Here is a 15,424-nt window from a genome sequence, read left to right as displayed (position 1 = left end):
TCTTAATTTTGGCTGTGTGGTAATATTTGTTCTTGTTGTATTTATGCAGCTATTTTGTGTCTTTTATTGTATATTTACATTGTTTTTTGTTTACTGTAAACCACTGAGAGACCTTTGTTCTGGGACAGCATACAAATGACAGAAACCAGCAACTAATAAATCACCTGTTGCACTGCAGCCCTATAGCTAGGAGGAGGCAAACAGGTGTATTGTTGCCCTCCACCCTCAAAAAAGAGTGAGACAATTCAACAGATTAAACTTAATTTATACCCAAAGAACAGTGAGGGCCATAATTTCCGACAAGAATGGTTCCAGAAATATGAATGGTTATGGAGTATTATCTATCAGCTAATGTATGGTATAGCTTTCTGCTATGCTTGCTGAAAACTCCAACCAAATATGTTAAAACAATATGTCTTAATTTAAGAGGTCTGAGGGACTGGAAGGAAGCACTTGAAGTATTTTAGCAATGTCTATGCAGCACGAAAAAGAACACTTTCATATCCTCCTGTTCACTGCATCAACATTTTTTTCTTTCTGAAACAAAAATACGCCATCAAAATAATAAATAATAATAATAATAATAAGTCCGGTAGCACCTTATAGACCAACTAAGTTTGTTCTGGTATAAGCTTTGGTGTCTGTATGCTGCTACTAGACAATTTTTAATTTTTTTATTTTGACTGCGTCAGGCCAACACAGCTACCTACCTGAATCTAAAAATATGCCGGTCATTTAATTCCTGGTGTTCATGCTAAATTTCATTTTAACCTAACCTCCGGGCACATTCCGGGCCCAGCCCTCCCATACTTTCCAACAGTGAGCGTGGGGACTGTCTAGCACTATGCCCCTGCTCTCAAATTCTCCATCGAGAAATATGGCTGCCCAAGTTAACAAAGGTTGACTACAGGGCTGCTGCTGCACAGGCCCTGCTTCAGGGCCCAATTCTGTAGCGCTGGATTTAATCTAAACAAAAAAAATTCCTTCCAGTAGCACCTGGATTTATGTAACTGGATTTAATCTAAACAGCATGGGGCCAGGTTACCTGAAAAATCACCTCCTCTCACATATATCTCTCCAAACCTTAAGATCCTCCTCCATATGCCTCTGCCAAGTGAAGAGAGGGAGGTGGCTGCAAAGGAGCAGACCTTCTCAGTACTGGTACCGTTATGAAATCGCTTTCCAAGGGAAGCTCACCTGCCATCTTCTTATACCCACAGAGGCCTTCCTTGGCACCTGCAGAGTGTTCGCTCCCTGCTTAAATTAGACTTGAAAGAAGCATTTATTGTTGCCCATAGAAAAGGTTGTTGACCCCAGTGGTAACTATCCCATTTACTCCACCAGTCAGCTCCTCCACTGCACTTTTCAAAAAATCAGAGGGGGTGTGAGGAGAGATCTCTCAATGAAAACTTTTTTTTTTTTTTGCTTGCATCTTTCTGTCTCATTCATCCCGAATTGCTGTGTGCTGCTGTTTTGTTACTCTGATATTGGTTGTCTTGTAGTTTTATTTTAGGATCTAAACATTGTGCATTGTACTCCTTTTAATTGTAATACTTTTTGTAACCCACCCTGGGACCATCTGGGGAAGAGTGGGTTAAAAGTATGTACAAAAAATAAGCAAATCTTATTGGAGAGAAATAAACAAAATCTGTGAAAGGAGATCAGGAACACAGTGGTAGATTTAAGTTGCATAGACACAATAAATTTAAAGTATTCCCCTTCCATCTAAGAACCATCACTCTTAAAATATAGTTCCCATAATTCTTTTTTTGGGGGGGTGTCAGAGGAGAATGTGCTTTAAATGTATTATGTGGATGCAGCCTTAAAGAGCTCTTCTAAGCCATGGTATAAGAGCAACATTATGATTTGCTGGGGGGTGGGGGGGTGGGAAACCCAAGCATCTTTATTTGAAGATCCACTCTGCATGGATTCAGAAATAAAGAGTTAGAGGAACTCAAGTTTACCCTGAAGTTTATACCTTCAGTATACCCTGAAAATCGATTCCTTCACTGACGGAGAGAGTACTGAGAGAAACCACAATTGCTTGGAGTCCTGAGGCTTCATCACTGATGGCTGGGATAGGCGATAATGTAAATATAACCACATAAAATTAAGAGGAACAATAGCTATAACTGGTGAAGTGGGGGATTGCTGATTCTAGGGAGTAAGGTTGGAGAATGAACATGTGATCTGAACCTTGGGAACGGAAATGCCTGCCTCCTTCTTGAAGCACAATTACTCTTGAGCATATCAGGATAGAAATTCTGCCTCAGTTGTCTGCAATATTTGTATTTTAGCTCTTCAGACTACACGTATTTTACATTAATGTAAAAATAATCTGCATCTCGTCTGCTGTAACTTCAGTGATGCGCAGCTGAGAGTTAGTTAAGTAGCCTTCAAGTGTTCTAATGTTGTCCCAAACTAAAATGAGGTTCAACCAAAAAGCCACAGACATCTCCTAGGACTCCACCCGGTTGAAAGATTCAGGAAAGACAAACAAAGCACATTGTACATTGAAAAACAAGATGTAGTGATGGCCAACTTTCATGGTTTTAAAAGATTAGACAAATTCATGGTCAGGCTACCAAAGACTGCTAGCCGCAATGGCTCTGTAGCTGGGGATCATGAGAGAGTGCTGTATCACTCAGGTCCTGCTTTCAGACTTCACCATGGGGATCAAGGTGGCCACTGTGAGAAAAGGATGCTAGACTAGATGAACCATTGGCCTGATCCAGCAGGCTGTTCTTATGTACCATCATTATTACATGCAGAAGAAACATTTTTAAAAGTCTATCTCCACCCCACACCCAATCCTGTTGCCATTGTCTACTACCTATAACACAGGGGTGACCAACTCCCAAGATCTACTGGGGATTGAGGTTGAAGTTGTTGAGCTTTTTTTAGGGAGCCAAAGGGGGAGCCAGTGATCTACAGATGTCCAATGATCTACCAGTAGATCATGATCTACCTGTTGGAAGTGCCTGCTATAACACACACATGCATCCGAGGAGCGCCAAATAATGCAACTATTAAGAAAATTATGTGCAGTATAATAATATGTCACAGGAAAAACCATGCTTCAGTGTTGCTCACTCAAAATGGCCTTCAGTGTTTTTTAAAAGGATTTTTAATTTCCTGAAATAGTAACACTCTCAAATTAAGATTTTCAAGCCTAGTGTTTATCAAAATGTGTCCTCATCTAACCTACTGTGGAAAGTAACCTGGAAAGAAATTGCTCAAAGTAACAAATGGAATCCTCTTTCACAGGAACATGTGAAAAAGCTAAGAACATTCCTCTTGTGTTCAGTATCTGTTAGGTCAGTTTCTACAGTCTCCAGTTGCAGTGGGGACACCATCCAAAGATGGACTGAAATCTTCCCCTGCTACTCTCTATGCATCTCTCGCACATGATCAAATAGGGTATTTTTTGCTTTTTATTCCTGCTAGCTAGGCAGCACTTACTCCCCAAAACAATTTTGGGACAGGGAGAAGTCATACACCTCACAGCTCTTAAAAGACAGAAACAGCAACCACCAGAAGGAGACATGCTTCTTAGAGTGGGGGCATAGGAATGCGGAGCTTTCACTTTATCCTTCCACTGTGTCACCAGCCATCCTGTAGCTCCGTCTACGAGCAAACGCAGCAGAAAATGTTGGTATTTGCTTCCATTTAAGTATCTATAGCTGGAATAGGAAACTTGTGGTCCTCCAGATGTTGCTAGACTGTAAATCCCTTATCCCTGACAACCGACCATGCTAGCTGGAGGACCACAGGATCAATCTGTAGGATCAAGCTATTTTTTTTCCTTGAAATTATTTTCAAACATGACTGTTATATGTGGATCATATTAAGTTACACGTGTACAAAGGAAAGCCAACCCACTCACCACTACTTCTTCCTCCTTATGTTCTCTTTTGTCTTCCTCTTCATCACTCCCAGGCTCACCGCCATCTTCTTCATCACTGCTGGAGGATTCCAAGATTTCCCGCATATCCATCTTCCAATTCGAAGGTATAACTTTCAGACTGAAGAAGGAGCTCGCCTCTTGTAACCCTTCGGAGGAAAACGTCCCGTGCTTACTCATTCAAGGTACTAAGAATCAAAACTGCATTATTACCAATTGGCGCTATCCTTGCTCCTTTTTCAGCCATGCGTTAAGGTCACAAATTCAATATTGGGTTATCAAGAGGAAGGTGAGAAACTAATGCCAAAATAAAATAATAAAATAAAGGGGCACATCCAAGGGGCATATACCAAATTAATCTGAAGAAATGATTACCTTTCTAACATCTACTAGTAGCATAGAATTCACAACCTTCATTTATGTGTAAATTCTTCAGTTCCTACAATGTGGAATGCTTAACCCTCAGCATTCCTTTAAGCATCTTGATGTTTACAAGGCTTAGAGAATGAATGGCAGCATTTCTTCCTTTTTTGGGGTACAGATCTTTTCAAGGCCCAAAATAAAGATTCTTTCAACTGGAGATACTAGAGATTGAAATTAGGACTTTCCACATGCAACAAGTGAGCTCTGCCACTAAGCTACAGTCTTCCTAATCAGATGGAATCAACTCTCCACTAACTTTAACCCCCCAAAGAGCAGGATTTGTCCTCCCCGCATCACACATCAACTAAAATGTAGGAATAGTTACACCAACATTTGACAAAGCAGCCCTGGACCTCAAAGCTAATACTAGAATAAATGTTTGTCCTTGGAGTTCCAAAAGCCTGTCATGTTCTCGAGAGCATCTTATTAATTGTGTCACTCTACAAACTTGGCTCACATGCATATAGATATACATCTCTGCCCTTTAGAAAATCTGCTGCAAGAATGGCCACATTCCTGCATTTTCCTTTCCAACTGTTTCAATGTGGGCTGGAAACAGAAATATATGCAGCCTAACTGTTATGGCCTGATTTATGGGCTGTGCTGCTCACACCCAGGTGTGCCACAAATCCTTGATTCTTTGGACACTTCTGCTGCACACTGGCCACCAAATAACCACATGGACATTTCCATTCTTTTAGGAATTCTACTCCTTGCAATCTATATGAACTGCCTACAACACTTATGTGCTTCATTATCCTGATGGAACCTAACTACAGATTAGATGCAAACAACTTTTAATAAAACAGACATGGCCCACTATCAAGAAAAGCAGCTGTGAGTGGGGACAGATAAGCAGGGTCAGGTGGGAGGAGCTTTTCACTGGATATCATTTTTCAGCTGCAACTATCCTTTTTGTTCTCACAACACCCACGCTTCCTGACATCCGTTTCCCCCTTGCCAACACACCAGAGAAAGGCTGTTGGGCAAGAGGAATAAAAAGGGGAAAATAGCAAGTGGAGAAAGTATTAAGCACCTGCCCCTCACTGCTTCAGCCCTTCAGATGTCTCCCTACCCAGGCTGCTTTTCATGTCAGAAATTGTCCATTAGGGTACACACGTTTGTATGTCATTAAACCCATAGGGACGTGGGTGGCGCTGTGGTGTAAACCACTGAGCCTTGGGCTTGCCGATCGGAAGGTTGGCGGTTCGAATCCCCGCGACGGGGTGAGCTCCCATTGCAAGGTCCCTGCTCCTGCCAACCTAGCAGTTCAAAAGCACATCAAAGTGAAAGATTAATAGGTACCATTCCGGCCAAAAGGTAAATGGCGTTTCCATGCGCTGCTCTGGTTTCGCCAGAAGCGGCTTGGTCATGCTGGCCACATGACCTGGAAAAACTGTCTGCGGACAAACGTCGGCTCCCTTGGCCAGTAAAGCGAGATGAGCGCTGCAACCCCAGAGTTGTTCGCGACTGGACTTAACTGTCAGGGGTCCTTTACTTTTAAAATCATAATCAATAACCTGTACTTTGTGGACAGGCCTGTCTTCTGGTCTCTGCCTCCCTTCTGCAAGTGCATTACCAGTTTATGTTCCATTTCTATGCTTGTACAAGACTATTTTCCACGTAACACTGGATGGACCTGCCCGGGACCATGTGGATTCTGTCTCTATGACTAGTTGCATAACTATAATTGCATAACTAATTTGCTTTCGTAAACAGTTTATACAGTAACCTTTGAAATTTACCTTTTCTAGAAGACAACTCGGATTTTGTAACGTTTACGATGTCTAATTCCTCAATGTCCTTTCTTGCTACTGAATAACTGCAAGAGAATTGTTTAATTGGATTAAATATGCCACATTCATTTTCCCGAAGCTTCTCATTTTAAAAAAGTATACAGTGGTGCCTCGCAAGACGAAATTAATCCGTTCCACGAGTCTCTTCATCTAGCAGTTTTTTCGTCTTGCGAAGCACGGCTATTAGCGGCTTAAAGAAAAAGAAAAAAAACTCGCAAGAACTCGCAAGACTCAAAAAGAACTCAAAAAAAAAAAAAAGAACTCAAAAGACGGAAAACTCTTTCGTCTAGCGAGTTTTTCGTCTTGCGGGGCACCACTGTACCTCTGTGTATACTCTGTCTTTGATACCATGCATTTGCACCAATCTTCATTTTTAAACAGCTGAACAGGTTATCTCAATGCTTAAATTTACTAAAGTTAACCTACGGGCAGGGACCATCCATCTAAATGAAGATGTTTCTGCATGAATTAATACAGGTGATGCAGTGCTTCTGTCTGAATAATCTGAAATACATGCCATACTCCTGTATGGCTCTCTCGCACCACTAATTAATGAGTTATAGGGATACATATTATAGTTGCAAGCCTTTATCAGTAAAGGAACTAGAACTAGGTGAACAGTCCATGAGGTTGCAAGTTAAGAACACTGTATTTTCCAATGCAATCTTGTATCTGGTATGCAATAATTAAATACAGAAAGTAAAATATTATTCATTTTGTTTTCATTTGTGCCCTTTTTTTCTGCCGAAAGGAAATCCAAAGCAGCAGACAGTAAGTGCAATCAATGGAAAAACTTTGATACAGATACAAAAATGTCAATTATAATCTTTCATTCTAACAAGCAGTAGCTTTTATTGAACTGTAACTTATCTTCACTGATGAACTCAAAGGGCAGCTGTATTTAACTTTTGGTGATGTGCATTTTTTAAAATTAAAAGCAAAAATAAATCATTTGATAAAAAGCCATGTACTGAAACAAAATTTTTATATGTGCAATCCATATAAAGGACAGCATCCTTCAATGTATTTCCTTTCTTTACTTGCAGTCTCACAGTATGGAAGAGTTCAGATGTTCAGGCCAGGGAAATAACTGTTCACCTGAGGACAGCTTCACCAAGCTAAGTACCCAAATACCAACAAGGAAGTAATAAGGTGCTCTGAGCATGGAAGTCAGAATCAATATAACTTAATCTGACATAGCTAATCATCATCATCTTCTTCATCAGCATAGTTCTTAAATTTTTTGTTGTTTTAAAAATAAGGCAAAAAGACAAATTTGAAATATCTTGTAACTGTATTGGTAAGCCTGTACCCTTAATTGGTTCTTTTCCAATGGGAAGCCTTTCTGAACGAGGGGTTGGGGCAAGAAGTCTTGCGAAAATTCCATCGCATATTGTATGAAGTAGGAAAAATATAAGCAGGAAATGGATTGTGAGTTTTAAACACACTTCCAAAATTATTTTGGTAGCTCCACAGCTAATAGCTTACAGCTGAAAATTTGCAAGCCACAAAGGCAAGTTAGTGTTTTATTTTAAACTTCAACACAAAATTGATCATCCTAGTGAAGAATGAAAGTCTTCCACAAGATTCATGCTTACCTTTTGGAATACCCTAATTAAGAATATCCTGTTAAATTCCACAATCACTGGTGGAATGTAGTCTGCTACCTTAATTATGTCCTTCCTGCATTAACTCTTGACAATAGGATTATGTAGAAAAGGTTCTGACTTTGGAGGAGGGCTAAGTTAAACCACTGAACTTTATGTATTTATTTTGCAACACACCATACCTGAGAGATAGAGAGATGTGTAGAAAAACTACTCACAATTTGGAATCTGCAAAAGATCTCACTAAACACTGGTCCTTTTTCACTGCAATGTCATCGCTGCAGCTGGGAGATAAGACCTGAAGTTTCAAAAAGAACACATGGCATTGGGGATTTTTAAAAATTCCTCCTACTAAGGGGGTGGGGGGAAAGGTTTCATACATCATGTTTCAGCTCTGTTATGGCAACTCTGTTATGGCATTTTATTTTCCAGAACAAATCCACTAGGTAATGACACTGTGGAGAGGTAATTTTTTCTTCCATCTCTCATAATGCTGGAGATCTCCCAGTTAAAATAGAAGTACGCTCAGGACAGAAAAAGCATTTCACACCATGAGCCATAAAGATACAAGAGGAAATAACAGCCTCAATATTATTTCTTTAAAAATTAGCAAATTCCTGGAGGACAGATGCCACACTGGTTATAAGCTATGATGGCTAAATATAATCAGAGACCATATGCAATATATCAGATGCTGCCAACAAACTTGAGGAAAGGCCACCAGCTGTACAGTTTATGTGGCACTTCGTTAGTTACTGTCAGAAAGGCAGTGAGACCAAAAGGAGCTTGATCTAAAGGCAATTATTATGTTTTTAAAGTATTGCCAACTCCCCACAAAACAAGACAGACAATCCAGTAAGTTTCCATCATTAAAATCATGTGTATATAACAACTGCAGCCAAAAGTTCTACCCTTCCACCCGCACAACAAGCTCAACTATGAGATTACATATGCGTATGTACTCCCAAGATCAAACTTGCTCAGGTTTACAGTTAAAAGAGGTTTGATTGGGGAAGGGTCATAGCTCAGTGGCAGAGGACCTGCTTCGCATGCATCAGGTCTAATCCCAGCACTTCCAGGTAGAGCTCAGAAAGACTGCCTGCATTAAACCCTGATGAGTCACTGCCAGTCAGTGTTGACAATACAGGGCTAGATAGGACAGCGGTATAAAGCAACGTTCTATATTCTTGGTTATCCTGGTCAGCTTCTTCAGTGCCAAGCTCTTCATCAGAAATAATTTGTTAACCTTAATGTGCATCAGGAGATTCAAGCCTGTAAGTCTGAAAAGTGAAGCTTATCATAGAGTAAAATCTTTCTACTTTATTGAGGGTGTGGTCGTTTGCCAGTCATGCATTCTAAATGCACACCAGCACCACGTGATCGGGCAGCTTATTCCCACTGTTTTGAGAGGCTGAAAGGACTGCACTAAGTAAACCCTCGTCTCAGAAGAGGGGATGCATGCATGTTAAACAGCACCGGGGGCTATGGGAACTACTAAATATAGCTGCTTCCTGTGACAATGCCACAGAACCCTACTGCTTTTAAATCTTTAACTTCCTCCGATTTTGCACACATTATGCTATGCATGCTCCTCCTCCTGCCCCCATCTTCAGGAACTCCATGCATTCCAGCGCATTTTCCCAATTAGGAATGTTATACCAATAAGAATAAAATCACTGCCATAAAGGCAGGAGCTCCAGGGATTAGCAATGCGCTATTGACAGTGATCCCTAAATCCTCATGCTTGTCTATTAATATACATATTTATATACAAATCCATATATTTAACTAAAAAAGACTGACTCCCATTTGGCTCCCCTTCTCCTCAAGTATCATCAGGCTGCAGCAGTAGGAGAGATAGAAAGTGGGTCCATTCCATCAGGCTGCTCTAGTTCCTTAACTATTTTTACTCAAACTGAGCACTTTAATAACAACTCTGTATATTTAAGAATTGGTGCCCAGGTTAGCATGTTTTCCCTCCCCATCCCTTTCTTGCCTATTGTTTTGTGGCGTGCAAGCCTCTAGGTAGGACTTTTTATAAAGCATTTATATCCTACTCTTCAGCTGAATAGGTTCTGTCTTGTTTTTAATCTGTCGCAAGTGACATAAATCATGATGATGATGATGATTAAAAAACCCAGTCCAAATGACTGCATAGTGAGCTCTGCAAATGCAAAAAAGGAAAATCCTAGTGCATGCAAGCGTATTTTACTTGTACCTAAAAGAGGAATCATAGTAAATCTAAATAAAAAGGCTGCTTTCACATAAAAACCCCACCTAAGAAAAGAATGACCACGGCAAATCAAATGAGTAACACAATAAGATTTCATCTAAAGCTACATTTTCTCCAACTTAATCCTGAGTCCGAAGGCTCAAGCTATATCTTCCTTCTGAAACATGCTAAGAAATGAAAATGTTTAGGTGCCCACAATGCATGCTTGTTTTAGCTAAAAATAATTTATATGTCTAATTGCATTTGACGCGAACAGCATTCAAACCACATGGGCATGCAAACACAGAAACCACAATTGGGTTTCATCATGCTGAACTTTGTAGCAGGCAGGAGGAGCGAAATTTTCCTTCAGAATCAGGTGGGGAAGATGTATCTCCCACTGGGTTGAACCGGGTCCCCACCAGCCAAGTGGGATTTCAGGGACTTCTATTCAAAGTACTTTAATCATGATAATGGGCAAGGTGGGAACTAGAGGAGGCAGCCATGATGGGAACTAGAGGAAGCAGCCATGAACTTATAGAAGGATCTCAGTGATGATGAAGATGTCATAGAAACAAGTTCCATAGGAAACAACATTTTCCCCACCGAACGTATTTACCAGGAAGGTTTATATTCTATGTATTCAGTTAGCAGAACCTGCCTTTGTGCAGGAACTGATTGAGCAAGAGTTTCACTACCAAGAATGTAACCCCCCCCCCCAATATGGACTTAATGCATTAATTCCCCCCCCCCCCAAAAAAGAAGCATTTCCTTAAACTTGGAGACCTAGGAGCATTATTTATTTATTGCTTTATTTATTGTCAGCTTTCTTTGAACAAGATCTCAAAGCCGTTTTACACTCAAATCTGGTTTCAAAAGGCGTTTTGCCCCGTTGAAGTTCCTCCCCTTTGAAAAGCCCCTGTCTTTTGTGCCCTATTATAAAAGCCCCATAAGATTTCTCACTCACCAAAGCTGGATACCACTCCGCCTCCTCAGAGCTGGGAGTCACGCTGACAACTTTACCAAGCAATTCATCGTTAAGACGCCTCTTATCATCATCATCCTCTTCACTACTTTCTTCCTCTTTTTCATCTTCATTACTAGAGGGTTAAACATACAGTGATTTTAGACAGCCCGAATGTGGAGATTAAGAGGAGCACATAACCTCATCGCAGCCTTGATACCTCAACAGCTCTTGCTTTGCAACCTTCCTCCTTTTTGAGGGAAATGGCTTAAGACAAAGCAGAATGCAGCAGGCTAAAGATTTGTCCTGTGCTGACATATGTGCATTGTGCTGTCGAGAGGCGCTGGGGCTAGAATCAAGAACTCTTGCATGTGTGGTGCTGCCATGGCTGCAAGCCAGAGGGCTCATGGGGCTGGGCTCTGCTGTTATTCTCAAAAGTGTCACAACCAACCCACGTAGCCTAGCAGTCCCCTTACACCCGGAAGGATTCCAAGTCAGCGTGGGCTTTATTTGGTGACCCAGCAAAGACAGCTTCTCTGTGTCCATAGTTAGTTCTGAAATTCAGCACTTCCAAGAATAAACCGCCAATATTTATTGTTGCCAGGGAAGCTTGAATCAAGGCTTGAATGGAGCTCCTTAAAACACTAGTCCTTCTTTTAAAGCACTTATGTGCTTCAACCTTATCTCCTCCTTGCCCCCTTATGCCCTAATTCTTGTTCTTTCCACTCCAGCTTATATTCTGCCAATTTTTGTCTTTTTCTACCACTCTCATATCCATGCCTTTTCTATTCTTCTTTTCTATTCTCTTTTCTATTCTATTCTTTTTCTATTCTGTTTCTATTCAAAACAGCCTCCTCCTGCTCTCTAATAATCAAGCTAGAACAAGACATGCATCTATCTAATTTTAATAAGGAAGATTTAAATGCAGCTTGGCTTCCATTGCCTGTTACTTTAGGCATGTTTCTTCACATACATACTTCTATACACTTCAGAACATTTTTATGTTGTTATTTTAGGCTCTGTACTGGAATATAGTGTGTGTGTGTATGTGTGTGTACACATTTTAAAATTTAAAAACTGAAAGCCCTGTGTACCAAAAATAGTCCAAGACCTACACCAAGACAAGCCAGCATGCATACAAATTAAAAAGTGTGAAATAGTTCTGCATAATTAATTCAGCTTCTGTTAGTCCCTAAATGGCAAGGAGCTTTTGCAGGGTCCTCTCCTCTGATAACTCCAGCACATTTTCAAGTCTGACTTCACAGCAACAGAAGGAAGAAAGTTAAAGAAGAAAAGGCTTCCAGGATGCAGAATTTCATGCAGCAGCACCACACTTCTGCAGAATCCTAAAACCCAAGTTCCGGATGCTTCCTGTCACTGCGTTTCTCAGCCACTTCTGCAACTCCACCAAACAGCGAGGCCTCCAAGGATATTTCAATGGGAAGTGTGCTTTCCATTTCAGAAGAGACTTGATGCAAGAAGGGAGACAGGAAGCCCAAGACATTTCTCCACCTCAGAAGCCATTTATGCACTTTGTCCAAAGGCTGTCACCTTCTGGACTGCATCAGAAGAAATGGGTAGCCTATCCTTCTGAGGAAACGTTGTCCTCTGAGTGGGGCATTTTTTGTGTTTTGTATGGTGAAAGGCAAATCTCTTGAAAATTAGGGGATTTCAGGAAACAGTGTGTGGTATGATTGTGGGTGGAAAGAAGGAAAGTAAAGTGTAATTGCACAACATTATGCTCTTTGCAAGGGAGGCACACTTCTTTCTAAGCTCATCACTGAAGACCAAACCTGCCTTCTTCATTCCAATGCAAGGGAAAGATTAGGTCTGAGAAAAGCCCAGTAATACTATTAGTAAAATAAGGCATCACAAAACACACTCACACAGGAAGAGAGGATCTCCTTCCTCTGTTGGATTTCTTCCCAATCACCGGCGTTCCAAAGTGCTCTGGGTTTGTTAGTGGCAGTTGGTCAAGTGTCTGGGAGAGGAAGGAGAAAATATAACAACTTGACAACTTGCTAATTTTCCAGTTAAAAGAAGAGTGTTAAGTTTACAGCTTCAGAGTGAAACAGCCTTACCTCACTTTCTGCAAAGTGCCTCTCTCCCTTCAGACACAACGATGTCCGTCTCAAAGTCCTTTCATCACCGTCATCAAAAACTAAACAAAGCCAAACCAATAAAATTACATAAAAGGAAAAACTACTTTATTTGCAAAGGCAAGTAAATAGAAACTGCAAATTATTCTTGTTATGTGAATATATTTAGTGCCCCCAATAGTCTCATTTTTGAGCTGCTGTTACACCATTGTTTGCATTCCATCATACACATTTTCTGCTCATTTTTTCTTATGGAATATTCCAACTAGTGATGAAAGCTTTCTTGCAGTGGAACAGCATGTGAAGGACATATGCTTAGATGCTGTAAAGCCAGAGAGAAAGCAAGCATGTACAAACTGAAGATCAATATGCAACGATCACCTCAAGCAGCCTATTGGAAGCAATGCTTCACCATTCCAGCATAGCGCGACAGATCAATGCATTATAAATTTACAGCCAGCCAGTGTGGTATAGTGGTTAGAGTGTAGACCCCCACTTCCCCATGACATTCACTGTGTGGCCTTGGGTCAGTCACTGACTTTCAGCCTAACCTACCTCATAGGGTTGTTGTGGCATTAAATGAGGAGGTGGATAACTGTGTATGAGGTTCTTGGAGGAAACAGTGAAATATAAAAACTATAAATAAATATACATTAATTCTCCCAAGCATGCTGGGGTCAAAAATCATCTAAGCTGCAATGCATAATCATTCTTTTTTTTTTAATGTTGCCGGCATAAAATTGCTTGATGCATTTTTTATACAACCACTCAGGGTGGACCTAATGAAAATAACGGACATTACTAAATTAGGCCCATTAATTTCAATGGGCTTACTCTGAGGAGAACTTGTTTGGATAAACTGCGTATTTAATCTTGTGCTGAGCCAAGGGCTGCATCTCATACATAATTGCACATACGGAATACAGGAGAGTGAATGTCAACTATCCAACTGTTGGAATCGCCTTTCCACTCCTAACTGAGCCCCTAACCAAAGTCTACAACCTAAATGTTGCACTTTAAAACACACAGGCACCTTCTTTCAAAGCACAGGAATGCCCTTTACCAGAAAAGCAGCAACATGAACAAATCTACCACAGCCTAGGCTGCAATCCCCAGCTGCCGGAGGTGGGGGTAGAGGAGAATGGGAACTGCAAGCAGCAAAGAATGCCCACAATAAGGACAGCAGGGGAAAAAAGAATGGGGTAGGTGCTGAGGGCAACTTGGTTATGATCCAGTGGAAGAAACAGTGAAAAAACTGAGCCCTCTGGGCATTTCCTCAGTATTGCTGCACATTTGTTCAGGATTGAACAGAAACCACTTCCAGTTTCTAAGTTGTAGCAGCCAAGACAATTGGCTTAAAGGTTAAGCAAGGATGGAAAATCTCTCCTCAGCAGCCACATGGGATTTTTTTTTCCTGCCTAGGGGCAGACGAAATACACCACTGATCTTGGAATTGCATGATCCCTTCATTTAATCAAAGTCCCGATTTTTGACACGTGAAGAGCTGCTGGGGTGAAGTGTTATGTCACTGATGTTCCGAGCTGGTGCAGGGCTAAGTCTTCAAATCAGAAAGATTAGTTAAATGAAAGATAAGCCAGACAACGTGTTAAATCTGCTTTGATCCTGCCTTGAAGGAGCTGCAGTCTACTTTTGGATCTCAAGGCTACTTCACACACTGAAATTGGAATCCGCACTATGAGTAAGCTGTGTGTTGCCAGGTAAATAACTTTCTCCCTGTGCAGGTGTGACTCTTGGGAATGCCTCATAAGATGGAAGTGTTTTGCTAGTGACCCTCCTGCAACAGCACCCCAAACAAACAACTCCCTGCTGCCACAAACTAACTTTCTAAGCAGAATTGGGTGTATCAAAAACCACGGATGTTTCTAAGGGCACAGGAAAGGATAATGGTGCATTATGATCAAGTCATAGAATCACAGAACTGTATAGAGTTGGAAAGGGACACTGAGGGTCATCAAGTCTAACCGCCTCTAGCCTACAGAGTAAACAAGAAAGTATGTCAACACAAATTTAACTTTTTTTTAAAAAAAGGATCAAAGTTGTTGGACTCCCATCTCCCATGACCACTGGCTGTGCCGACTGCAGCCGAGAGGACTTGGAGATCAACAACATCTGGAGAGCCACTGGATCACCACCCCTGGTGCAGGTTATGAGGGCAAGGAGCCAAAAGGTAACCAAGCACCCCCACTATATTCGAGCCAACATTTATTCAAATACTGGCTCTCATTTTGCCTGAAAGCTTGTTCCCAGCTTGTTTCCCTCGTCTCAACTGACAGCACAACACACCATACTAAACAAAAAATAAATAAATACAGAATTGGAACACTTAGTTCTTTGAATATATGACTTTTAGATTTTTAAATTTTTTTAGGTTTGGTTCTTTTTATGAACTAGAATAGTA

The 15,424-nt window shown here is 40.9% G+C and overlaps 1 protein-coding gene across 5 annotated transcripts in view; it reads right to left on the bottom strand.

The window, feature by feature from the left end:
* The window catches only part of ARID4A (AT-rich interaction domain 4A), a 60,715-nt gene that overhangs the window by 32,238 nt on the left and 13,053 nt on the right, over positions 1-15,424 (bottom strand). For all 5 annotated transcript variants that reach the window (XM_083731504.1, XM_083731503.1, XM_083731501.1 and 2 more), the window contains 6 exons: positions 12,988-13,067; positions 12,793-12,887; positions 10,910-11,042; positions 7,949-8,028; positions 6,073-6,149; positions 3,887-4,053 (listed from right to left, as the gene is read on the bottom strand). In XM_083731504.1, the coding sequence (XP_083587630.1) occupies positions 3,887-4,053; positions 6,073-6,149; positions 7,949-8,028; positions 10,910-11,042; positions 12,793-12,887; positions 12,988-13,067 (632 nt within the window). The remainder of the gene's footprint in view (positions 1-3,886; positions 4,054-6,072; positions 6,150-7,948; positions 8,029-10,909; positions 11,043-12,792; positions 12,888-12,987; positions 13,068-15,424) is intronic.

The sequence above is a fragment of the Podarcis gaigeae genome (genome assembly GCF_964106915.1).
Source record: "Podarcis gaigeae genome assembly, chromosome: 1".
Taxonomy (NCBI): domain Eukaryota; kingdom Metazoa; phylum Chordata; class Lepidosauria; order Squamata; family Lacertidae; genus Podarcis; species Podarcis gaigeae.
Note: the sequence above shows the minus strand (reverse complement) of the source record. Positions and strands in the feature narration are given on the sequence as shown.